The sequence below is a fragment of the Sapajus apella genome, unplaced genomic scaffold (genome assembly GCF_009761245.1).
Source record: "Sapajus apella isolate SASKATOON/1434 unplaced genomic scaffold, GSC_monkey_1.0 scaffold47, whole genome shotgun sequence".
Lineage (NCBI taxonomy): Eukaryota > Metazoa > Chordata > Mammalia > Primates > Cebidae > Sapajus > Sapajus apella.
Genome location: NW_022436987.1, coordinates 14,881,441 through 14,907,911, shown reverse-complemented (window position 1 = coordinate 14,907,911; position 26,471 = coordinate 14,881,441). Strand labels below are relative to the sequence as shown.

At 47.0% G+C, this 26,471-nt stretch overlaps 1 protein-coding gene across 8 annotated transcripts in view; it reads right to left on the bottom strand.

Annotated features, from left to right (window-relative positions):
- Window positions 1-11,335: 11,335 nt before the first annotated feature.
- Window positions 11,336-26,471, bottom strand: part of NAV2 (neuron navigator 2) — a 404,334-nt gene continuing 389,198 nt past the window's right edge. For 3 of the 8 annotated variants that reach the window (XM_032241072.1, XM_032241073.1, XM_032241074.1), the window contains 3 exons: window positions 25,230-25,348; window positions 17,877-18,080; window positions 11,336-14,799 (listed from right to left, as the gene is read on the bottom strand). In XM_032241072.1, coding sequence (XP_032096963.1) covers window positions 14,674-14,799; window positions 17,877-18,080; window positions 25,230-25,348 — 449 coding nt within the window. In that variant the 3' untranslated portion in view covers window positions 11,336-14,673. The remainder of the gene's footprint in view (window positions 14,800-17,876; window positions 18,081-25,229; window positions 25,349-26,471) is intronic. The other 5 variants (XM_032241067.1, XM_032241070.1, XM_032241066.1 and 2 more) reach the window with 3 other exon arrangements.

The window sequence follows — 26,471 nt, the reverse complement described above, 5'->3', positions numbered from 1 at the left end:
TGTACATCTTGTTGGCGGTCTTCCTTCCTTTCAGTTCTTTTTTTCTTTTTCCCTCTGACTGTATTTTCAGATAGCCAGTCTCCAGGCACACTAACTCTCTCCTCTGGTTCCTTCTGCTGGTGAGAGCCTGTAGAGTTCTCCAGCAAATGAATTTCAGCGATTCAGCAAATGGACTTCTCAGTTTCAAGATTTGTTTGATTTCTAACATTATTTTAATATTGTTGTTAACTTTGGTAAGTTTCTGAATTGCTTTTGTGTGCTATCTCAGAGATCACTGAGTTTCCTTAAAAATGCTATTTTGAATTCTTGGGAGCTCACCAATCGCCACGTCGTTAGGGCCAGTCCCTGGATTTTTGCTTTGTCCTTTTGCGTAGGCCACGGTCTCCTGCTTGCTGGTGTTTTTTGTGGGTATACGTCTGTGTCTTTGCAATGCAGGATTAGTTATTTATTCCAGTTTTCTCTGTCTGGCTTGTTTGGGTTTCTATGGGAAGCTTCGCGGCCAGGTCGCTGCCTCTTTTTCGGCTCTAGGTGGCGCCCTAAGCCCAGGTTCGCCTCGTCTCCAGCAAAAGGTGGGAGCGCGGCCCGTCCCGAACAGGGGAGGTCTCAAGGGGTTATCCAGGCAGTGTGGGAAGGCTGGCTAGGGTTTTGCGCACAGGGCATCGGAGGAACGTGCATCCTACAGCATGGTGCTGCGGAACAGCCGCTCCGAATTGTCGTCTCCTTTGGCCGAGTTACCAGGCAGGGTCTCGGGGCTGGGGGGGCCCTTAGTTCCCTTTGTCTCCGACTGTGCTCAGGGTTGCGGCTCCCTTCAGTCACAGCCCTACCTACCCCTGCGGTAAGGCAAGCACAGGTCTCCTGCCAGGGACCCCCATTCAGCAAATGAATTTCAGCGACTCAGCAAATGAACGTTAGTTTCAAGATTTGTTTGATTTTTAACATTAATATTGTTGTTAACTTTGGTAAGTTTCTGAATCGCTTTTGTGTGCTATCTCAGAGATCACTGAGTTTCCTTAAAAATGCTATTTTGAATTCTTGGTCAGGGAGCTCACCAATCGCCACGTGTCGTTAGGGCCAGTCCCTGGATTTTTGCTTTGTCCTTTTGAGTAGGCCACGGTCTCCTGCTTGCTGGTGTTTTTTGTGGGGGAGTATACGTCTGTGTCTTTGCAATGCAGGACTAGTTATTTATTCCAGTTTTCTCTGTCTGGAGGTGGGGGAGTTGGAGGACCCCCTCAATTCACTCGCTCTAGTGGAGAAGATCGCGCAGGATTTCTGCCAGGCCGCGAGTGAGTGAGCAGCGGTGTCCTGAGCATGGCGCTCTCCTTCCCCTACCATCTTCCCGGAGGTTTTCCTCCTTTCTGTGGCACTGGAACCGCCTCATCCTCAGACTGGAGCTCTGGGTTGCTGCTGGTGTGGATCTGGCGCTGGGTGATGGTTTCTGGTTGTCCGGGGGAGGGGACTGGGGGCAGGTTGCCTGACGCTGCCCTTTGGGGACTGGAGCTCTCCACGCTGCGTGTATTGCTGCATCGCGGGCGACGCCCTCCACAGGCCACATATGCTGTGGTGCTGTTCCAGGCCAGCATGATTTTGAGTTTTCCCTCAAATACTCAGAAAGTTCCCGCATCCGTGTTGGTACGCACATGTGTTCAATTTTGCAGATGCCACAAAATCCCACTTCTGGTAACGCGCTTCAGTTTTTCTTTAGCAAGCCGGCCTCCCCCTTCTGCTTCTGTGAGGTCTGGGGGTAGCTGGTGATCCCCTTACTCCAGTTCAACGAGTATGCATACAACCCATTACACCAGTCCACACCAGGACCCACTGCCTAATCTGCAGGGCCCGGTGAGGATCAAAATGCTGGGCTCCTTGTTCGAAGACTATTATGAATGACAAGGCTCTGCCCAGCGGTTCATGACTGTAATCCCAGCACATTGGGAGACTGAGGTGGGCGGATCGCTTGAGCCCAGGACTTTGAGGCTCCAGTGAGCTGAGATTGGGCCACTGCACTGAAGCCTGGGTGACAGACAGTGAGGCCCTTTCTCTTTTTCTTTTCTTTATGGAGTTTCACTTTGTCACCCAGGCTGGAGTGCAGTGGCGTGATCTCAGCTCACTGCAAACTCCATCACCCAGATTCAAGTGATTCTCCTGCCTCAGCCTCCAGAGGAGCTGGGATTCCAGGCGGCTGCTACCATGTCTGGCTAACTTTTTTTTTTTTTTTTTTTTTTTTCAAGTCGAGACAGGATTTCATTATATTGGCAGGCTGGTCTGGAACTCCTGACCTCAGGTGATCTGCCTGCTTTGGCCTCCCAAAGTGCTGGGATTACAGGTGCGAGCCACCACACCTAGCCTCTTTCTCTTAAAAATAGAAGAAAGAAGTGTTCCACTGAAAAATGACCAGAGCCAAGAGGCTCAGAGACTATAACTGAACCCCAAACCCTCCAAGCTTCTCCATCGCCGTGGTGCCTGAGGCTGGCCCAGGGCTTACTCGGGATACCGAGCAAAGACAAGTCAAGGAAGTGAGGGGACAGGTCAGCAGTGAGGGAGGCACGTTGCCTTTGCTTCACACCTGACCATCCTGAGCCCACAGACAGGGAATGATTCCCTACAGGTAATGCAGCAAGTTCATGGCAGTGTCTAAATGGAACCCCAGGCTCCCCAGCAGCAATCCTAGCACAGGTAACTACACTGGTCCCCACTAGACAGGAGGCCAGAAATAAATTCCCGCCTGGCAATATCCAGGCAACTGCTATGGTTTGACTATGTTCCTCAAAGTTTGTGTGCTGGAAATGCAATCTCCAATGCAACCATGTTGGGAGGTGGGACCTTGGAGAGGTGACTGGGTCACGAGGGCTCTGCCCTCACAAGTGGCTTAATGCTGTTATCAAGGGAGTGGGTTGTGGGTTAGTTTTTGCAAAAGTGGGTCCCTCGTAAAAGGATGAGTTCAGTTGCCTCACCCCCTTTCTCTCTCTCTCTTACCTTTCTGCCTTTTGCCATGGATGCTGCAGCAAGAAGGTCCTTGCCCAGAACTCAGGCCCCTTGTCCATAGACTTCCCACCCTCCGGAACTGTAAGAAATACATCTCTGTTCATTATAAATTACCCAGTCTCAGTTGTTCTGTTATTGCAGCATTAAACAAACACAGTGGCCTTTTAAAAACAGCCGTGATAACGATTGCAGTTCAGTTAGGAAGAGCAGACAGGGGTGGCAACATCAGGGTTAGGAAAACGACATCCCAGAGCATGGTGTCTCTCGGCACACAGAGCGGTTTGAACCGAATGACACTGAAACGGCCCCATAAACAAAGTCTCTTTCTGACCTTCCTTTTTCTTCTGCTAACCTTTCTCCTCCAAGTCAGGCCATAAAAAGTAGAATTCCTTTTCCCCAAAGCCAGCCAAAAAACATAGAAATATGACTTTAACTTTTCCTGTCTTTCTGTTTAAGAGCTGGCCATAAAGAAATTCTCTGACCTGTCTTGTCTGGTAGCAGATAATAAGACCCTTATTCCAGAAGGGACCTTGCCCCATAGCAGGGAGGAAGGAATGCCACACAGAGAGGCCAAGAAGAAACTGAATAGTCATGTCTTGCTGGGTTTCCCCACTCAGCCTAGTAGCATTATAGCATTAGATCACACCCTTTCTGTCCAATCACCTTTCTACATGGCTGTGCATTCTTCATGGAGACTCAGGCTAAAAACAGTTTTTTCTTGGGTTTTTAGGTTTTCATTCTGAAAGCTCCTGTGTCACATAAAACTTTAAGGACCAAGCATGGTGGCTCACACCTGTAATCCCAACACTTTGGGAGGCTAAGGCAGGTGGATCACAAGATCAAGAGATCTAGACCATCCTGGCCAGCATGGTGAAACCCCGTCTCTACTAAAAACACAAAAATTAGCTGGGTGTGCGGTGCATGCCTGTAGTCCCAGCTACTTGGGAGGCTGAGGCAGGAGAATTGCTAGAACCTGGGAGACGGAGGTTGCAGTGAGCTGAGATTGCGTCACTGCACTCCAGCCTGGTGACAGAGTGAGACAGAGTCTCACAAACAAAACAAAACAACGAAACAAATTTAAGTATATTTGTTATGCTTGTCTCTTGTTTGTGATAGGAGCATCGTTCGTGAGTCTTACGATGGGTGAAGAAAGGTATCATACCTTTCCACCCCTACACTGAGAAGAACACTTACAGCGTCTGCTGCAGGTGAATATTGTCATGTCTATTTTACAGATGAGCAAAGCTGAGCTCAGAGAGAGTTGCACCATTTGCCCAGGGTCACAGCCTGTAAACTGTGGAGCCCTGATGTGACTCCAGAGCCTGTGGGGCTAACTGCTCCCCTAGTTGCCTAGGAAGGGAAGCTAGAGCACCTGGGATCTTATTCTGGCAGCATCGTTAGCTTGGGGTCCATTCTGAGACAGTTTCCCCCCTCCCCCGAGTGTCATAACACCTGCAGGGCTGAGGTGGCATGCCAGTGAGGTCATGGATATAAACGCATAGGCAAAGTGGCTGGCAGGGGTGCAGGCTGGTGTAGGAGCAAGGCTTCATGCTTTCTGGCAGGCCCTGGGTTCAAGTCCTTACTCTGTCTCTGATTAGCAAGACCTTGTCCAAGTCCCGTGACCAATCATGAGAGAGGGGATGTTGATACCAAACTCACACAATTGTTATGCAGATCACGAGTCCACGAAGGCAAACTGCATGGCTTAAGAAGATGCCGGACACACATCAATTCCTTTTCCTACTCCTTTTGTAGAGAATGTAGCTTCATTCTCCAAGCATGGGGTAGAGGGAAAAACAGTGTGCTCAACCTTCTGAGGGTCATGCCCAATCTTTTTTATTTATTTTTTTGAGATAGAGTTGCACTCTGTTGCCTAGGCTGGAGTGTAATGGCTTGATCTTGGCTCACTGCAACCTCTGCCTGCTTGGTTCAAGTGATTCTCCTGCCTCAGACTCCCAAGTAGCTGGGATTATAGGCGCCTGCCACCACACCCAGCTAATTTTTGTATTTTTAGTAGAGATGAGTTTTCACCATGATGGCCAGGCTGGTCTTGAATTCCTAACCTCAGGTGATCCACCTGCCTTGGCCTCCTAAAGTGCTGGGATTACAAGTATGAGCCATCACACCAGGCCCCAATCCTTTTAAAAAATACTCCGCCTAAATCTGAGAGAGAGATGAATTGACCACTTTGCAGGTCCACCAAGAAAGGCTGCTGCGCCTGCCTGAGGATTAGCATTGCTTGGGCTTTGCTGCCCTCTTGTGGCCACTGTGAGGTGGAACGAACTGCCTCTAATTGCAGCCCTGGAGTATAGGAGTTGGGGGAGGCCTATATTCCTGATTCCCCGCCCCAGGACATTCTGATCCAGCAGCAATATGTTAGGTTCTGTGTCACTGGTGATGAGCTACTTTAGAGAACCATTGAACTAGTGCAATCCCTCTTAGAGAGAAGACTATGTCCCTGAGAGAGGATAGGACTTCTCCGAGAGTAGCAGCTAGGGTAGGCTAAGTAACTCAGGTCTGCAGACCTCACCACTCTTACCACTATCTCCCCTGCCCAATGCAATCCTGCCAGGTGAACAAAGCTCCCAAGACAGTGGACCCACCTGTCACCGAGGGCGACGATTCGTCTGCGGCTGTGGTCAGGTCATCAGGTCGTTCTCCAGCCTTTGTGTGTACTCCAGCGGTGATGGGGTGCTCAGTATCCCATTAAAGCAGCCTCTCCTGTGGCCCTTAGGACGTTTTCCTCTGTATGGGGTCCTGATGTGCCTCTTTGCATCCTCCCCTATTGGGCCTAATTCTGCCCTCAGAGGCTCTGCAGCTCCATCCTCTGACCCCTGCAGGGATAGCACAGACAAGCAGTCTGAGCTGGGAAGATGAAGAAGATGGAGTCAGTGTTTCACAGAGTCTGACACACATGATGTATCACCTCCTTCAATCCTGCAAGACAGAGTGGGCACTGAAGGGGAAACTGAGGCTTAGGGGAGTGGCATTAACTTGTCCAAGCTCACACATCAGTTAGTGTCAAGGTGGGCACAGACAGTGCCCTCGATTTATGGATTCAGGAACTGACCTACTGCTGAGAATTCAAGCAGTGACTTAGTGATGGGCTGAGGCCACAGCCAAGGCTCAAGGGCTACATTCTCAGCTGCACCGAGGCTTTCCCTGGGTATGCTGGCCTGATGGGCAGCCTGGGGTCATGTTTACTTTCTAAAAACCTCCTGGTACACAAAACAAAGATGTATAGCTCAAAGATCTACAACAAAGTAAACATTTATGTCACCACTACTGTCTTGGTCTGTTAAGGATCGTATAACAAAAATACCATGAACTGGGGTGGCTTTTAAACAACAGAAAATTATTTCTTACAGATCCGGAGGGTGGGAAGTCCATGATCAAGGCAGCAGCAGACTTGGCGTCTGGGGAGGGATTGCTCTCTGGTTCATAGGTGGCTCCTGTCCTCACACAGTGGAAGGGACTCACTAGCTCTGTGGCTTCTTTTTGACCAGCAAAAATCTCATTCATGCCAGTGGATTCCTCATGTCCTAACCACCCCGGAAGGGCCCACTTCCTAATATTAACACATTGGGAATTAGGTTTCATTGTATAAATATTGGAGGGATGCAAACACTCAGACCATAGCACCATCCAAGTCAAGAAGGAGGACAGGTCCCAGCATCCCAAAGCCCCTTTCCACTCCTCCCAACTGCTGCCTCTCCCTTCTCGCTTGTCTTTATATTTCTATGACCTAAGCCTGCACCCACTCCAAAAGGCTATTGTGAACTTTATAGGCGTGGAATCGAACATTTGGCATCTGTTTGTGTCTAGTGGTTTTCACTTAACGTTTACTCAACATTCATCCACAAACATTTTCCCTGTGGTGTGGTATTGACAGAACACAATTTTGTCATTCTACTGTCAGTGGACATGTGGGTTGTTTCTAGTGTTTGTAATTACGAATAGTGCTGCTATGAACATCTGTGTCCATGTTTCTTGGCCCATATATGCATGCTTTTCTGTTGGATAAATAACCGTGCTAGTTTCCTAGGACTACCATAGCCAAATACCACTACCAAGGTGACTTCAAACAATGGAAGCTGATTCTCTCGAAGTTCTGGATGGCGGAGGTCAGAAGTCAGGGTGTCAGGAGGGCTCTGTTCCCTCTGAGACTCTGGGTAGCATCCTTGCTTCTACCTAACTCCTTTCTGTGCCTCCATTTTCCCATGGCATTCTTCTCTTGGATCTTCACATTATCTTATGAGAAAACTAGTCAAATGAGATGAAAGGCTTACTCTACTCTGGTGAGACCCCATCTTAGTTGATTACACCTGCAGCCACTCTGTCCCTAAAGAAGACCACATTCTGTACTGGGGTTTAGGACTTCAACCTTTTTGGGGGACTTTAACCCGTAACAATAACTAAGAGGAATTGTCGAGTTATCTTAGCAGATCCTGAGAAAGGATTGGGTGCAGATCATTTGCGCTGTGGTGGCAGGAAGCGCGGCTGAGGGTAGGGCCGGACTAGGCTCTCCCAAGGTACGAGGTGAGTGGGGGCAAAATTTAGAGGATTCACTCCCAGGGCTGCGCCCTTGTTCTTGACACATCTCATCATCGTCCCAGCTCTGAGGGAGGGAGCAGGCAAAATGTGACAAGGAAGAGAGACATTCCAGTCGAGTTTCCTTCATTATGACTGTGGGTGACTTGGGGTTCAGTCCCACGGGAGGTCCTCTAAGGTGCCTTGCAGAAGGCGTTTCCCATGCCTCCCACTTGTCTCGCAGAAGGATGGGAAAGCTGGGCATAGGCTAACCTGGGGCACTAAGTTGTGAGTCCTTGTGGGCTGGACACACTTCTGCAGCACTGGAGAAAGGTCCCAGGTAGAGAAGCAGAGACGCAGGTGCTCGAGATGGGACACCGTAAGCACACCAGGAGTTGTCCACTGCAAGTTTGAGTGACGTCAGGCTGAAGGGGTACAGTTTAAGGAATTATTGATGTCTGCTACAACCCATCTGCTATACCCCAGACACATGTATTTCAGCTGTTGGGCATTCAACAACAAATTATGCCAGGTACCGTGGCTCATACCTGTAACCTCAGCATTTTGGGAGGCTGAGGCTGGAGGACCACTTGAGGCCAGGAGTTTGACACTAGCCAGGGCAACATAGTGAGACTCCCATCTCTACACAAATATTTTTTAAAAATTAGCTGGGGCCAGGCATGGTGGCTGACACCTGTAATCCCAGTAATCTGGGAGGCTGAGGCAGGCGGGTCACTTGAGGCCAGTCGTTCGAGACCAGACTGGCCAATATGGTGAAACCCCATCTCTACTAAAAATACAAAAAATTAGCTAGGTGTGGTGGCATGCACCTTGTCATCCCAGCTACTTGGGAGGCTGAGGCAAGAGAATCTCTTGAACATGGGAGGTGGAGGCTGCAGTGAGCCAAGATGGCGTAACTGCACTCTGGTCTGGGAGACAGAGCAATACTCAGTCTCAAAAACAAACAAAAATTAGCTGGGTTTGGTGGTGTTTGTCTGTGGTCCCAGCTACTCAGGAGGCTGGGGCAGGAGGATCGTTTGAGCCCAGGAGGTGGAAGCTGCCATGAGCTATAATCACGCCACTGCACTCAAGCCTGGTGACAGAGCAGACCCAGTGTCAAAAACAAAAACCACCAACCAACCAATCATGGTTGACGGTTGAACATTTATACTGTTTCCTAAATGACAGTGCTCCAACACAAAATGCCCTTCCTGAGCTGGTGCCTTAGTTACACTAACCTTTCGGAGGACGGTCCAACCTTCAGCTTTGGAGTAAAAACCAGTGGATCCGATTGTCATGTGTTCTTTGTTACACTTTCTTCACCTCTGAGACATTATTCGTGATTCCGTATAGCAAAGCAAGTGCGTGTTGGGTTTATTTCAGGGATGTCTATCCTGTTCTTTTTAACTATTTGTCAATTCTTGTATCAATACCACATGGCCTTCATGACCTTTATAATAAGCCTTGATTTCTGGTAGAAAAATTTCTCTCTTCTTGTTCTTCTTCATTGGCTATGCCTTACCGGTTGCATTTCCATGTAAGTTTTAGAATCATTTTGTCAATTCCATAAAAAACCTGTTGGGTTTTGAAATGAAATTGCATCAGATCTATAGTCCATCTTGCAGGGATTGACATGTGTATTCTAACTCATAAGCATAATATTTTCCTACTTTTATTTGGGGTTTAATTTCTCTCAACAATGTTTAATAGATTTCTGTATAGAAGTTTTGCACACCTTATATTGCATTTATTCTGCATATTTGATATTTTTGCTCTTAAATTGGTATTCTTAAAATTTTAAAACTTCTGGCTGCATGTAGATGTTCAGCTGATTTTTGTGCACTGTCTTTGAAAACTTAGTAACCTTACTATTTCTAGTAACTTATCTGTGAATTCTGTTGCATAATCTAAGTACAAAGTGTTATCTATGAATAAAAACTGTTGAATTTCTTCCTTTTCCAATCCTCATGATTTATTTTTCTTGTTTCTCTGTATTGACTAGGATCTCTACCACAATATTCAGTGGTGGTTTTAGACATATTTATCTATTTCTTAATCTGCAAGCAAAACCATTCAACATCTTACCATTAAATATGATGCTTATAAACTTGCTTTTAAATATTTTTTCAGTGCAAACTTTAAGACACGTTGACTATAGCTCTTTGGGAAACCCTGAGGCACAGTACCCAACAAGACATGCCTGAACCCCTGATCCACAGAAACTGTTGGAAAATGTCAAACTTGCGACTGTTACACAGCAACAAGCAGCCAATGCAGAAGGGATGTACAATCCTCCATCAAAGTCCAACCTAAGCTGTTTGTAGCTCAGTGTAACAGAATGAGAATGGGTTTTGAACCAATATACCAAGAATTCCATTCCTACTATGTATTAAGTAATTTAACATTACTCAGCCTCAGTTTTCTCACCTGTAAAATGGAGACAATTTTCCGTAGTCTAGTACCGAGTATGTATGTAAATGCACAGCTCCTGTCCTTCTCCCATCCCCACTTTTTTTTTTTTGAGACAGAGTCTCACTCTGTCACCCAGGCTGGAGTGCAGTGGTGCCATCTTGACTCACTGCAGCCTCCACCTCCTGGGTTCAAGCGATTGTCATGCCTCGGCCTCCTGAGTAGCTGGGACTATAGGCACGTGCCATCACACCCAGCTAACTTTTTGCATTTTTAGTAGAGATGGGGTTTTGCCATGTTGCCCAGGCTGATCTTTAACTCCTGAGCTCAGGCAATCCACCTGCCTTGGCCTCCCAAAGTGTTGGAATTATAGGCGTGAGCCACCATACCCGGTCCTTCCCTTCTCTTTAAAAGCCGTCTGTCCACCATGCCCTTTATGTATGCTGATCATACTTCCTAGGTAACAGCAGAATATATCATGGAGCAATGGGATAGAATGTTGGACATGGAAAATCTTGGGATTTAGGACATGTAGTTGTCAAACCATTGTACCACCTCCTTCATTGTTTTGACAGGAATTAAAACTGCCTATGCTAAATATCTGGATTCTTTCCCTCCTCCCTTGTTAGGCCATTGTTGTATGTTAAGAGTTAAACATTTCATGTCATGAGCAGTTGAGCCAGCCATGTGGGATCAATTTCACTGTGAACCCACAGGGCTCCAAGCCATGCCTTTTTTGTTGTTGCTATTAAAAGTGAATGCAAAGATATAATATCATCTCCCACTGCCTATGTCTGCTATGGATGTGAGCTGCAATTTGGCAGGAGGCCCCCAAGATGAGAAGGCAGCCTGGCAAGGCATGACTGTCAGAAGACGGGGCCGAAACTGCAATTCCTTGGCTATAGGTTCCTTGGCAAGTCATTCTCTGTTTTCTCACTTGTAAAATGGGATTAAGAATACCTGTCTGGCATCATTTTACATTATATTGAGTATTTGGGAAAGCACTTGGAAATTAGTAGGTATTCAATACATTTTAAAAAAACCCTTTTCATGTCAAGGTGTCGAGTTGGGGGGCTGGCTGGACACTGATGTTGCTTCCCACACAATATGTGGTCCACGCACCAGAGCACTGGCATTGTCTAGGAGTTTGTGAGAAACTGAGGATCCACCAGATCCCTGGAGATTCAAGTCTGAAGGGATCTGAAATTCTACAGTTCTGACAAGCTCCACAGAAGTGGCAAAAAGACCTGAGAAACCGAGAAGAGTTGGGATATGAATGGCATACTGGCCAAGATTAGTTTGCAAAAGTTTCAGGTTTTCTCTGGGTTTGCTGCATCCAGATAAAAATGACCTGCTCTTAGCATGAAATTAAACTCCTGTGAGGACTTGCTCTAGCACAGACAAGCCAAACCACTAATCTGAATAAATAAGCATCAATTTTATTGAATCATGAATAATTTAAGACTGGTACAATCATCAGCTTTATTCTCTATGACATGGGGCATGATGTCCGGCGGATCATTGGCAAATCCAAAAACCTCATGACAAATGAAAATTAAATAGGAAGGGAGAGAGCGAGAGAGGAGGGGAGGAAGGCGGGGAGGGAGGATGGAAACATACCGTACACAAAATACTCAGTTACTAGTTTTCTCTTTAAAAATGGCTAGAAAAAATTCATCAAAATGCAGCACTTTAATCAATTATTTACAATTTCTATGTTACAATGAAAAAATGTACATCTTATAGAACATATTTCATAAACTGCTCCACTGGAAACTAGATCAAAACAGCAAACCTTCCATTCAGTATCCACAAAGTTGGATTATCTTTCCTTTTTGAAGTAGATTCGCCACAATCAAATTTGAATACAGAGAATTTTGAAGTGTAAGCATCAAACAACAAAGTAAAAGTCCCCAAGATACAACGAAGGTCTAGGCAAGTCTTGTTCCTGTCCCACTCCCACCCCACCCCCAACGAATCTTAAAACGTATTCCCATCTCATGTATGGCCTGTATCATTCTTGGCAGTTTGGGAAGAGAGCGTTTGGCTTCCATTGGTAACTCAACATAAATGTTGCATAGAATTTATACATTTCAAAATTGGCCTAACTGTAGAAAAAGGCAAAATGGAAGCATTTCCGATAGAGCCCTAAATGAGTACAAAGTCACTTTATCCAAGGTGAGTGACACTAAAGTAAAAATATGACCAAAATAAGAAATGTGCATATTAGACAACCCTGCTTCCCGAAGCTTTAGGAAGGACACGGAGTTGTGAATCACACAAGGGCTATGCTACTTGAAGTCAATGTTCACCAATCAGGCAGCACCAGGTACAGAAATCTTGGATCTGAACCTGGACCCAGTGGGAGGGAAGTCTGTGGGACAGGGGAGAAAAGAATGAACGACAAGAGAGGATGTCATATTAAAAAGGTTTCAAACAATATTGGCAGGTGTCTACTCACAAGGTGATTGGAAAACTGCCCACAAGGAGACGTCAACTTGACCTCCTCCTAAATTCACAGTACGAGAATATAGCGTCATTGCTGGGAGATAAATGGTCTGAGGAGGGCCACCCTTCAGGGTTACCAGAAGTCTCAGGGTTTGGCCCCCTGGTCACAGGCTAAATATATGGTTTGAAAGTCTTATTAAGAACAAAAAGAGAACAAGACACACTCACACCCAGATGACTGATGAGGGCTAAGCAGAATAGCCTGAGTTTGCTGAGATTAAAGCAGGGATAGTGTTGAAAGGTTTTCCTTTCATCAGTTAGTGGGACACATTCCCCTTTTCTTTTCAAAGAGGAAGAACATAGTGTCACCCAATGTGAAGTGAGCAGTTTTGGGTCGAACTCTTATGGTAAGAAACTAAGAAAAGATGCCAAGAGACAAACCTTCAGAAATAGAAATGCAAAAGATGGAATAAAAACCCTGATCATTAAAACAGAGACACCCTTACTGGTGTCCAATAAAGATTCTCTTTATAAAACAGAAACAAACAACTCAAAAATTGTCCGTACTTCGTAATGAAAATACCACTATGTTGAAGACACAGCAGACTGGGTTTCTATTGGAGCAAGTATCAGCAAGGTCACGTAGACTTGTAGAAACTTTGCCTTCTCCTGCACGAGACAGATCACTGTCCAGTCAGGTTGTCAGCTGGAGACTTATAAGAACCAAAAAAAAAAAAGGATCTTTTTTTTTTTTTCTTTTTCCCATGGTCACGCATCCACACAAATGAGTCTTTTGGATGAGAAAAGTCACAGCAACTTGAGTTCTCCTAATGAATAGATGACTTTTTAGCCCTGTTTGCTTCAGTGGGAAAAACAACAACAACAAAAAAACAAACCCCAGGCAGGCACGACACTTATGTAAAATGAAACACAGTTAGTACAAAACCAGTAAGGCATCACTTTGGGAAGGTCAGCACCGAAGAGGTCAGGCAAGGCTCATCCAGACGGGGCTTCTGGGAGGGGTGACCCCTCTCACCCTTGTGGAGCTGCGTCATGTTGGTTCTGAGGAAAGTGCAAGTTTTTTGCGGGGTGACCTCATCACCCCACCGGAAGCTGGGGCGGGGACGCTTGAGGTGTAGGTGTGTGTTCTAAACCCTCAAGGACGAGAAGGGAAGACAAGGTCCATGGCTCACCCACATGTCGAGGACCGGGTCCTCATCCATTTTAAAGGGCACAGATGCCCCCAGCCCTAGCAGGAGGCGGCGAGGGTTTAGGACTGTGAGGATGGACAACTAAAAACCAAAACTGAGCAGGACCAAACCAAAACTCAGCTCCTGCGGTTCTTACTCTCACCAAAGGATTGATTCTGACCAAGAGGGGAAGGAGAAAAAAAATCTTCAAAAAAATCAATGCATCAGAAAGGGAGAAACTCAACCTCATTTTCAAAAGGTAATCAGTTCTCCAAAGTAGAACAAGTCTCACTATACACAGTGTTTGCAGAAAAAAAAAACCTGATTCATTCATATATCAGAAGGAAACAGACACATGCTGTTGTGTCGAACATCTACTCGCTCACATTCTTTCTCCTTCACTCACTCTCACAGATTAATCAGAGGCTGATGGACCTGAATGGGGGAGGTTGGACTGGAACAGGCAAAATACCTCTCGGGTAAGGAAAGCACCATTTAAAAAACATGAAAGCGCGGTTTATTTTCTCCTAAGGTTTCCCATGTTGGATCTCTGCAGTGCGTTGAACGCCATCAAAGCAAGCACCCTAGTTAGCACCAGTTCTCCCTGTGGCCGGCTGCGTGGGAGGGCGGGTGGCATGGCTCTGAGACCCTGTCTGGAGGGTCTGTGCTGAGGGGAGGCGGTGCTTCTCTGTGTTTCCAACTTTGCTCCAGTCTCTTCTGTCTCTGGGAAGCTCCGGGCAGGATGCTGTTTGGTTTCAGAGCTTCATGTAGGTTCTATTCTTTTTTTTTTCTCTCTTTTCATTTCAACGGCGACAATCCTTTCCCGAGAAGTATCTTCAGTGTCTTAGGGAGGTCACAGCAACAAGGCAAAACAATAATTAAAGTACAACAGAAGGTAGTGCAGTTCTCGCTGTGGAAGGAAGCGGTCCGCGGGCAGCTGACCTGGGATGCCTGCACCCAGGTCGAGGCTGAAGGACGACGGGTCTTGGTGTTCCCGCAGCTCTAAGGCTGCGGCTGGGGGCTGGCTCAGCAAGTCATTTTCAGGATGATGTGGGGGATGCAGGTGGAATGGGGCAAGGAGAAGAGGAGGGCGCTGGGCTCCACAGCCGGGCCCCTGTCACAGAGTGGACTCCAAAGAGGAGTCCAAGATGTCATCGTGATGGCTGTTGCTGTTGGAGTCGCTGTCATAGCTCTGGGGGCTGGAGTAGTTGGCTGCCTCCTGAAGCCTCATCAGCATGTTCATCTAGGGGAAGAATGGAGAAGCATGAGCTGCTTTCTGTCTAGTTGGGTGCCCACCCTGGCCTTCTAGAAGGTCGTGCCACCTCCTCCGGACTCACCTGAGATAGTATCTCACAGTGGAGATGACAGACAAGAACATGGACTTTGGGCCAGGCTTCCAGGGTTCAAATCCCACTTCACCAATTACTAGCTGCATGACTTTGGACACTTAACCTCTTTATACTTGTTTCTTTACTGGTCCAATGTGAATGATAATAGTACCTGCCCTATAATGTTACGGTGTTGATTGAATCAATCTATGTAGAGCACTGAAAACCAAATCTCTAGAAAAATTCTGTTTATTTTTTATTTAGGAGGGCACACCTTTCAGGCATAGTCCTCAGCCTGCATGAAGATGAGACTGAGCGTCTCTGCTCCTGGAACACAGGCGTCAGCATCACTGACATCTGAAGCACACAGACCCCATCCCACTTCGACAAGCATCAAACCCATCTCTTCACCTGGCTCTGGCCAGGTCAGACTGGAGCCAACTGTGCTCCAGCTCCTACAGAAGCCATGGCAGGCAGGTGAGGGGAAGCACCAGTTATAAGCAGAGCCTCTAACTGCAGGGAGTCCTGGCTTATGATTCAGGAATCTCTGGGCAAGTTACCTAAGGTATCTGAGCCACCAGTTTGTCATCTGTGGAATGGGGAGAATGGCAACACTTCTCATAGGGTTGAAGTAGGGAATAGAACAATACAGTGTGTATTAAACCCTTAGAAGAGGGGCTGGCCTGGCATATAGTAAGTGCTTAATAAATGTCATCTGTTGTCATCATCGTCTAACTTAAAGACAAGGGTTTAGGGACAGCGTTCTTGAATCTGCCCTTGTTTACATTCTATGAGTCATTTATTTGGGAGTGGGGAGAGGGAATAAAAACTAGTTTCATTTATAACTATAAATTGTGTGCATGTATTTTATATTTTATATAGCCAATAAGTCAGGAAGACGAGGCCTCTCTGAGCTAAGGTCAGGATGTGGTGCAGCTGGGCATGTATCCAGCTGCCCCTAGGGATGCTTTGCAGAGTCTACCCAGATGAGCCAGGTTGCGGAAGCACCATCATGTGATGTCCATCTGCACAGCCATAACCAGGGAAGAGGCAGAGCTGAAGCATAATGGACAATCCTCAGCAACTGAGGTTACTTATTCACTCATTAAACACTCCCAGTATGTCCACAGTATATGGTTCTGGAATAAAAACAAGTAAATCCTGTTCTCACAAAGGTCTCAGTTTCATAAGTGAGAAGGATTAACACTTAAGAGAGCTATCATAAAAGAGACACATGGCCCTGGGCAGAAAGAGCAGAACTGGGGAGAAATACCAGGTATCTTAACTTGGTAATAGAAGTGGCTGGACTGCACAGTTGCTCACTTCTGGGGGCCTGGAGTTGGAAGGAGAATTCTGTTTCCAGAATTCCAAGAATCTTGGGTCTTACTATGAACCTTCTGTGTCCAACAAATGCTACTGGCTCAGAAAAGATTGTTTAGGGATAGGCTTGCTATTCTTTCCTCTTGATACACGAAATTCTATTTTCTATGTAAGACCTCATGAGTTTGCCCCCGCAAAAAATACCTCCATGACCTTGGCTTTAGCAATGGTTACTGTTGCAAATGGCTGTTTAAAGAATGCTTCTTTCCTCTGTAAGACCACTGTTATAAATATTGCAAACTAGGTTGTGCATGGCAACACAAACAATAAATCCTCCAAAAATGCAGTTCCCACTACAATCTTCAACAGAACCACAGCTGCATTCCACCAAACAGCAGGATGGCAGGCAACCTGAATCACCTATTTTTTTTTTTTTCATCTAGGGAATTAATTAGCTGCTAGGAATAGAACAGCACATCAGTTGTCTTCTAATCCTGCTACATCTCTTATAAATATTTTCTTTCATTAGGTAATGCAAATAACATTCTCTGTCATGTTTTCTTTTTGCCATGCCTGCCAAAAAACCTTGGGGCTAAATTTAAGGCCTGATAATAGCCCTTTAACCATGGGAGGTTTTGGTATATTTGCTTCCTCTTTGTTTGATAGGACTTTTGATTTGTTAGGTCTAATTTAGCAGTATGACTCTGTATGGGTCTTACACTGGTAGAACACTACAATTAATAAGAAATGCTATTGTTATTGGCCTGGGTGTTTCTTTTGTTTGTTTGTTTGTTTGAGACAAGGTCTGGTTCTATCAACCAGGTTGGAGTGCAGTGGCACAATCTTGGCTCACTGTAAACTCTGCCTCCCGGCTCAAGCCGTCCTCCCACCTCAGCCTCCTGAGTAGCTGGGACTATAGGCGCATGACACCATGCCCAGTTAATGTTTGTATTTTTTTGTAGAGAAGAGGTTATGTTACTTTGCCCAGGCTGGTTTCAAATTTGTGAGCTCAAGCGATCCACCCACCTCGGCCACCAAAAGTGCTGGGACTACAGCCACAAGCCACCACACCCAGCACAGGTGCTTCTTAAAGGACCTTTACTGTTTTAGCAACAGCCAAATAAATAAGAAGCTTAAACAGTGTTAAGGACTTGGCCCATCTCAATGGCCATGGGACTCATATTCGGGCCCCCTCCCCTCTGTGAGTCCCTCCTGCCCTCAAACCTCTCCCTGCCTACCTTCCTGATCATTTGACTTAGGTTTCTGGTCCTTAGCAACCTCTTCCTCTGCTGTGTTATTGGTGGGAGGGATCGAAGTAATAGGATAGTAGGTAATAGGGGTGGCATCCCAAACTAGAGGGCAAAGAGTTGTGTAGAGACAGTAGGTATAAGAACATTTAAGGGAGGAAAAATCAATTCTTAACCTTTTATCTAGTATCAGAAAACATTTCTGAGAAAAAGTCTTTAGTGAAAAACCAAAACCATGGAAGAAAATATTGGCAAAAATGGCCCTAATCTTGGGGCCATATTCCAAATGGCCCAGTCATTTGGGTCCAGCCTTCCAAAGCAAGGCAGGGCCTAGTCACCTTTGTATTTCCAGAGGCTCTGCATGCTACCCAACACACAGTAAGCGCTCAATGAATGCTGAGCTGCTCTGGTGTCTGAGGACTCACCAGCGGGTCACCTTCAGCATCACTGGGGGGCACCTGCTTGCTTGTCGATCCCTCCCGAGGCATGGAGTAGCCGTCGAAGCCGACATCCTCAGGCCGTAACTGCAGCAGGGGAGGCCACTCATGCTGTTGTGGGCTGGCTGCCCATGGATATGTGTCCATCACCCACTTGGCAGGATCCTCCCAGGGGGCACGCCTTCCATAGAGCTGAAAACAGGCAAAGAAAGAACAGTCTGGAAGTGGCCAAGATCTCTTTTGCAGCCCCAGTTTTGCAGCTTTCTGAAAAACTCCCTAAACCCAGCATCATGCATTCCCCGATGGAGTAATTCCACTTCTAGAATTCCATCCTCAGGAAGTCATCCAACATGCAGACAGCTCGAGGTGCTAAGGCTGAAGGCAGCATGATCCAGTGGTCAAGAGTACAGGCTTTGGAGTCAGGCTGATCTGGGTTTATGCCTCAGTTCTGCCACTGACTCACTGTGCCACCCTAAACTCTGAGGCTTTGTAATCCAATTTGAAAAACTGGCTCTGGGGGAAAAAAAGCAATGACCTGATTTGAAGCATTTGCTGACTTCCCTGGTATACTCCCACCATGACTGATTTCAAACTACTGACATGCTGTCACTGGATGTGGAGTTAGAAAGAGGTGCTATCAGCTCTCAAGAGCCAGCTCTAGTCCTCCATTGGGCACACCTACCCAAAGAATACCTCCTACTTGGGTGCTTGGCACCAACACTGCAGGCAGAGGTCACAATGGCCCTGGCTCAATGTTTGTTCTTATTTTGTATGAAGACAAGATTTTGCTATGTTGCTCGGGCTGGATTACACTGGCATGATCACACTCACTGTGGTCTCAATCTCCTGGGCTCAAGTGATCCTCCTGCCTCAGCCTCCCAAGTAGCTGAGACTACTTGTGTGCCACCAGTCTGGCTAATTAAAAAAAAAAAAAAATTAAGAGATGGGATCTTCCTAGGTTGCCCAGGCTGGTCTCAAACTCCTGGGCCCAAACAATCCTCATGCCTAGGCCTCCCAAAGTTCTGGGATTATAGGTGTGAGCCACTGTGCTGGGCCAGTCCTGGCTCAGTAAAACCCCATTTCTTGAAATGGGTCTGATTCTCACAGCCCCTATCTAGAAGTGCTGTTCTTTTCAAAACAGCAAATTGCTAACAGAAGTTGCACATAGGTAGTGAAATTATGAGAGCTTCTCCCTTGTCATGTATTTCTCAAAATTCCATAATCACTAATTGGCTCTTAAAACAGTAAACTATGTTATCACTTAATTTTATACTAAGATCAACACCGTGCCTCCAAGCTCCTTTTCTTAAGCCTCAATTATCTAATGGCAAACTGATCTTATTGACAATTGCTAGCAATTTCAAGAAATACATACATTCTTATTTTTTTCTGAGATGGAGTTTTGCTCTCTCGCCAGGCTGGAGTGCAGTGGCGTGATCTCGGCTCACTGCAACTTCCACCTCCCAGGTTCAAGTGATTCTCCTGCCTCAGCCTCCGAGTAGCTGAGACTACAGGCGCATGCCACCATGCCCAGCTAATTTTTGTATTTTGAGTAGAGACAGGGTTTCACCATGTTAGCCAGGATGGTCTCGATCTTGACCTTGTGATCTGCCTGCCTCAGCCTCCCAAAGTGCTGGAATTACAGGTGTGAGCCACCTCGCCCAGCCAATACATACATTCTTTAAAGAACAGGAACCTAGGCTGGACCCCCTTCCCAAGGTGAGGCTTTGTATATTACACAGGTAGGTATAGGCTTTATGTCTTTCTCCTTTAACGCCACCACATCTTCCAGCTGACTGTGTGCCAGGTACCATGAGAAATGCTTCACAAATATCTTGCTTGACCACCATGCAACTCCAAGAGGAAGTACTACTACCCGTGATTTACAGATGAGGAGACAGGCCCAGGGAGGAGAGAAGCCAGATTGGAAACTAAGTGTGTCCGATTCTACAGCCCACTAGTTTGGCCCACTTGGTCCCTTGGGACACAGAGACTAAAGAGTCCTGTGGGCCACCACAGCTGTGCGTGTCTCTAGGGTGGCTACGGCTGTCTGTCTGTCTGCTCCCGCTGCCCTCCTGGGAATCCTGCAGTAGACAGGGTACAGAGAGCAAGGTGCTGACAGCAGTGCAGAGCTGAGCTCTCAACCAGCAAAACCATGTCTTTCCGAGGGGACGGAGGTGAGGCCACCTAGCCCCACCCCCTCATTTACTAGATGGGGCAATCAAGGCCTAAAGAGCAGGGCCAGTTGATAAGGTTATCAGGTAGAGCCTATTTTGAACCTAGAACCTCAGCTTCCTTTGCCAGGCCTTTTTGCTCTCCACCCCTCCTGACTGACACCACCTTGAACAACTCTATCAGTTAGAGCCACATGACTCAGCCAGACCCAGAGAAGGCAGACGCGGAGCAGGCTGTTGGCCAGGTATCAGCGTGTCAGCCTGCTGGGCTCATTGTCCCCTCCAGAGGTGCCCATGCTCCCATGACAGTCTGTGCCACCTGGGACCTCTTGGTATGATTTCCGTCAGAGAAGCTGCCCACCCTGCCCCTTCTCAGATGGGCCCATCTCTCTGCATTTGTGGCTATCAGCCCCTCTGCTTAACACATGCAGCCTCCTATGACTCACTGACTTCCCAGACACCAGTACTCCTCCCGTCTCACGCTCTGGCCCAGTCTGGTGCTAAGTCTTCCTCAACCGGGGGCAGGAGTGAGTCTCAGGCCTAGGAGCTCAGTCTGGCATTTGAAAGGCAACTATAATGTGAGCAGGAAGGAATCATGTGAGAGGCACGTGTTTGTGTGTACGTGGGTATGTGTTTCAGAGCAGAAGAGAGTACAAAATTGGGATGTTTGAAGCGAAAGAAGGCTGCTCCAGATTAGAAACATTTGTGCAGTTTTTAGAAGTTTCTCCTGAGGTCTTTCCCTGTGGAACTGGGCTGCATTTCCCAAGCCAGACTTCACATGAGGCAGAACCAAACCCTCATGGCTACTGTTTCTGTGACAGCTACTGCTTCTGTCTCCACCCTATAGCCTGGATGAGGAAATGCTCAGGGCTGCAGAATCACAGAGGCTAGAACTCTTGGAGCTGAACACGTCCTCAGAGATTATCTGGCACCATGCTTTTCAGACATTTGCTCTTCATTTCTGCCCTCAACTGAGTAGACGGGGGAACATTTGGGCTTCATAGAAACAAGCCTGAATAAACGCTCTTCTTGTCCAAACTTGTCAATTTATAGATGGGGAACCCAAGGCCAAGAGACAGGAGGCCTGTCCAGAGTCTCGGAGCAGGCTGGCTAATCTGATAAATGACCCCACACTCATCCCCCACTGTTCCCGTTCCCTGCAGGCACCAGGCCTGCCATGGGCACAGAGAGAGGTCTTCTGAGTTACCCTGTAGGCTTTAGACACTTTGGTAAGTGTTTCCAATGACAGCTCTGAAGGGGAGCAGGACTGAGGACTGAGTCATAAGACAAACGCATATTAGATAGATGCTAACATCATCTGTAAGAACAGAAAATATTTTTACAAGCCTCCTCAACTGTCACTGAACATGTTCCAAGTCTGAGTGATGAGTGGCTGGGTAAGTACCGTGGCAAGCAAAGGAAGCATCATAAAGCTCCTCAGCTCCACCGCAGGCCCCGAGGGCAGCAGCAGAGACAGCTAGAGAGACAGACACGGAGGGAAGAACATTGACTTTCCCCAAGGCAGGGGTAAGAACCTGATATCCCCACTGGGTCAGGAAAAATGGGAACAGAACAACAGGGAGCTGAGACATTGAAAACTACAACATGGACCACTGTGAGCCTTCTGACTGTGGGATGCAGGGGGCTCTGGGAGCGTGTGCACGTCACAGAAGGATGCATCGGCTACACATTCAGGAAGCTCCTCCAAGAGGTTCCACGTGTGCATCTGCACGTACACACACTTGCAATGCAGCCTTTCGTTCACTAGAGGGCGACATCATGTTTCCTTCTGGCATGGGTGTGCCTGCGGGAGGGGCTGCCTGGAAGCCATCCTCATCCCAATGACAGCAGGTCTCCTTATGTTCCCATCAAATCCGTGCTACCATAAGCAGCCCTCCTTCCCGCTCCTGGTACACAGCAGTCCCATCAGAACTCATTCTAGGGACTTCACCTCTTAGCCTAGAACCTGGGCCAAAGGATGACTCACTCTGAACTGCCATGTGCTCACTTCACAGCCACTTACCCAGGTTAGGTGAGGAGCAGGTGACCCTAGGGTAGGCATGGACTTAAAGTAACATGAAAAAGAGGAGGGAATTTTAATATTTTTTTAAAATAAAGGAATCATTTTGCCACATGAAATCATAGAGAGAACTCCACTCTATAAAATTCAGTATTTGGTTCCCCGAGCCACCTGAGGTTTCTCAGTGGAGTGATGGGGGTCCCTAGGACAGTCTGAAAATAATAGAAGTAGCCGAGGGGCCAGCTAATCCTGGGCGCCAATACTCACTCCACCATACCATGCTGAGTGGACTTGGAAAGGGGCAAGAATGTCTGTGAGCCTCAGTTTCCTCATCTGTGAGAGACTCACTGGGCTGTTGGAACTAAATGAAATCATGCATGTGGGGCCCCTATTGGTGACTGGCAAGTAGCAGGCCTTCAAAAAACATCAGCAAACGTTCCTCCAAAACGGGAGGTGTGAAGAACACAGTAAGCTTCCCCGGGAATCTGTAGTGTATATGGTCTCCTGGGGTCATCACGATGGTGAGGTCACAGGTTTGGGGCACAGTAACTCACTTTTGAACCACTTAGCAGGATGCAAACTCCGGCTGCCTCCCTTTGCTGCTCTGCACTCTTAAAAGTCTGACCTTCAAATGACCTTGAAGCACAAAGCAGTGACGACATTTCCTGCCTCACACTGAACTGGTGAGTCTTGAGATTGAAGCATGTCTTTACTCCCTGCCCAGACGGCTGGGGCCTCACTTCCTCATGGTGGGAAGAATACCCAATGCTCCTCTACGATCAACTCTATCAGCAACCTCTCCTAGGTGGGAAGGGAAGTTCCTTCCCAGCCATGCCCAGATAGCTTTCTTTTAGGTTTAGGTCCAAAGGAGCAGGGCCCTGGCACTGCCAACCACTGGTAACCAATGAGGGTTTTTCTCAAGTGCAGCTCAAGGCTGGAGCACAGACAGGCTCCCACTTCCCCGTTAATGCCTCCCAGGGTAGGGGAGGCCTTTATTCAGCAGAGCCCAGGAGTTCTTCCCAGTGACTCTGAGGTTCACTCCCCTTCCTATACCAGAAGACCACACTTGGAGTAACTAGAAAGCAAATGGCAGAAGGAGAGGTGGAATGGGGGAAACCGTCCACCTCCTCTGCCTGCAATTTTCTTTGCTCTTCTAAAAGCAGTTCTTATGCCTCAGCCTCCCAAGTAGCTGGAATTACAGACATACACTACCACACCTGCTTTTTTTTAAATTTTAGTAGAGATGGGGTTTTACCATGTTGGCCAGGCTGGTCTGGGTTTCCCAGAGGTGCTGGGCATATCATACTCTCTGGAAGCCACCAATGAGAACAGAGGAGAGAGGCTTCTGAAACAAGAGAGACTGCAAGAATCCAGCAGGTAGGAGATGCTTCTACTGGCCCCAGTATAGGGATGACTGGGTGGCTGTTTGTATCTGCGGTACTAACAAACCCATTTGATTAAGGACTAAATTATGGTCAATTTGCCCAGGCCAGTAACTTCACCTACCTAAGGAGATTCCACTGCAAAGATCTAAAATCATTCATACCTTCTTGCATGAAAGCAACAGTTGACAGAGCACTGCTAACTAATGATTTTTGGCTGGCCAAAGATTGCCTAATTTCTTGCTCTTTTCTGGTTTCACAATACACTTGTATTTCAATATGCTGCCTTGAATTTGTGACACATATGCTCCAGTTTAATGAAATGCATCACAAGAGGCAAAATATTTTCAAGTTCCCTTTGTCCTGAATGCCTCTGAAGACCATCACTGCTGCTATAAATAATAGATAGAAAATACCAGAATATTACCCAGTTCAGCCCAATACACAGAAACGACAAACATTGACTGTATCCATTAACTTGCACTGTCACACACGTGTCTGCGGGTGCACACCGGTCCCTGCACCCTCCATAGGCCTACGATAGCATCTTGCGTCTCCCACTGTCCAGTGCCAAGGAAACAAAGCAGCTCTTGGAAACCTGGCTACCAAACTGGTTTCTGGGTTATTCAGCCACACATGATGTCTGCTAATTATTCACTGTGAGTGTTAAAAGCCTACAGAACTTCTTAGGCTGCCTCCAGGCTCAACAATAAAACTATCCCAAGTTCTAAATTAATGGCAAGCTTCTAAACCCTGGGTTAAGTGAGAAGTAAAGAATGTGTGCTTTCTGGGCAGGGCATAGTGGTTCATGCCTATAATCCCAGTACTTTGGGAGGCTGAGGTGGGTGGATAGCTTGAGGCCAGGAATTCAAGACCAGCCTGGCCAACATGGTAAAACCCCATCTCTACTAAAATTTTAAAAAAAGCAGGTGTGGTAGTGTATGTCTGTAATTCCAGCTACTTGGGAGGCTGAGGCATAAGAACTGCTTGAACCCAGGAGGTGGAGGTTGCAGTGAGCCAAGATTGCACCACTGCACTCCAGTCTGGGTGATAGAACAAGACTCTGTCGGGAAAAAAAAAAAAAGAATTAGTGCCTTCCAACTGCTGCCAGGCAGGAGGAACTGGCATGGCAGCCTTATGGGCCCCAAAGTTACCTAAGAGGGTAGGGGTCCTGATGTCAGGGAGAGAGTGCCACCAGCTTCAGGGCTAAGAACCTGGAATTCGATCCAGAAGGCATGGGTTCGAATCCCAGATCTTTCAAGTTTCCCTTTTATAACCTACAGCACATCATTTATTCTCTTTGACCCTCAATTTTTCTCTTAAAAATGGAGTAGAAAACCAAAGTTCTGTCCAAGTTCCAGGACTAATCCAAGGCTTAAACCAAAAGGCAGATAGGAGAATACTTTGCAAACTGCGAAGTGCTACACATGTGTGGTTCTACTTCTCATGCACTCACCATGCTAAACACTTTATAGCCATAATTTCATTTAATCCTTGCAAAAAACTCTTTGTGGCAAGATATCAATGATGACTCTGAGGCACAGAGAGGCTAGACAGCTCGCCTGGGGTCACAGCACTAATGGGTGGCAGAGCCAGGACTTGCAGCCAGGTGTTCCTATGCTGCGCTACAGTGACAATCTCCCAGGTGAGGGGTTGTCATCCCATGTTGGTCAGATTCCTGGAGGAGGAGATAAAGACAACTCATCTAGTCACCAGAACAGCGCCCCCTCAACTGCGCGGAGGCCAGCAGGTGGTGTCTTCTCACCTGGAGTCCTTCTCTGACGGCTTCCAGGAGATAGGGGATGATGGAGTAGTTCCACAAGTCGGTGAACCACACTCTCGAGCCGTCCACATCGATGGGGCATGACAGGAAGAGCCGGGGGCCTGGAGACCACAGCGAGAATACATTAGCACTGAAAGAGGCGTGGGTAATGGGGCATCAGGGGAAGCCATAGTCTGAATACCCCTTACAGGAGGGACCCTGGGCAGTCTGAGTGATGGCAAGACTGAGGCCTGAATGCAGATATACCAGCCCTAGATGGTGGGCACAGAGAAGAATCCTCTGATCCCTGATTCCACCTTGGGGTCTCCCTCCTCCAAGAAAGGCTTTATGGGGAAGACGTGCACTATGGCATTAATAATCTTGATTTTTAAAAACGGAAGCAAATGACTACATGTCCAAAAGAACAGAAACAATTGAGCAAATGAGGGTACATCTGCATTTGATCATTTTGTAGCCTTTAAAAATAATTTTTAAAATGGAATAATTGACCGGGCACGGTAGCTCATGCCTGTAATCCCAGCACTTTGAGAGGCTGAGGCAGGTGGATCATCTGAGGTCAAGAGTTTGAGACCAGCCTGGCCAACATGGTGAAACCCCTTATCTACTAAAATATACAAAAAAAATTAGCCAGTATGGCTGTGGGTGCCTGTAATCCTAGCTACTCGGGAGGCTGAGGCAGGAGAATCGCTTGAACCTGGGAGGTGGAGGTGAGCTGAGATTTTGCCACTGCACTCCAGCCTGGGCAACAAGAGTGAAACACTGTCTCAAAAAACAAACAAAAAACATTTAGCATTATGAGATACCGCTAAATGAAAAAAAAAAAATTTTTTTTTGAGACGGGGTCTCGCTCTATTGCCCAGGCTAGAGTACAGTGGTGCAATCTTGGCTCACTGTAGCCTCCGTCTCCCAGGTTCTAGTGATTCTCCTGCCTCAGTCTCCTGAGTAGCGGGGAGTAGAGGCACATGCCACCACACTTGGCTAATTATTTGTATTTTTAATAGTGACAGGGTTTCACCACGTTGGCCAGGTTGGTCTCAAACTCTTGACCTCAGGTAATCCACCTGCCTCGGCCTCCTAAAGTGCTGAGATTACAGGCATGAGCCACCACGCCCATCCAAAAGGAACACGTTCTATGTATGCTATGATTGACACCACTACATAAAACATATATGTATGAACAAGGACAGAAGAAATAACTCAAATTAAAATTATGTCAAGATGGTG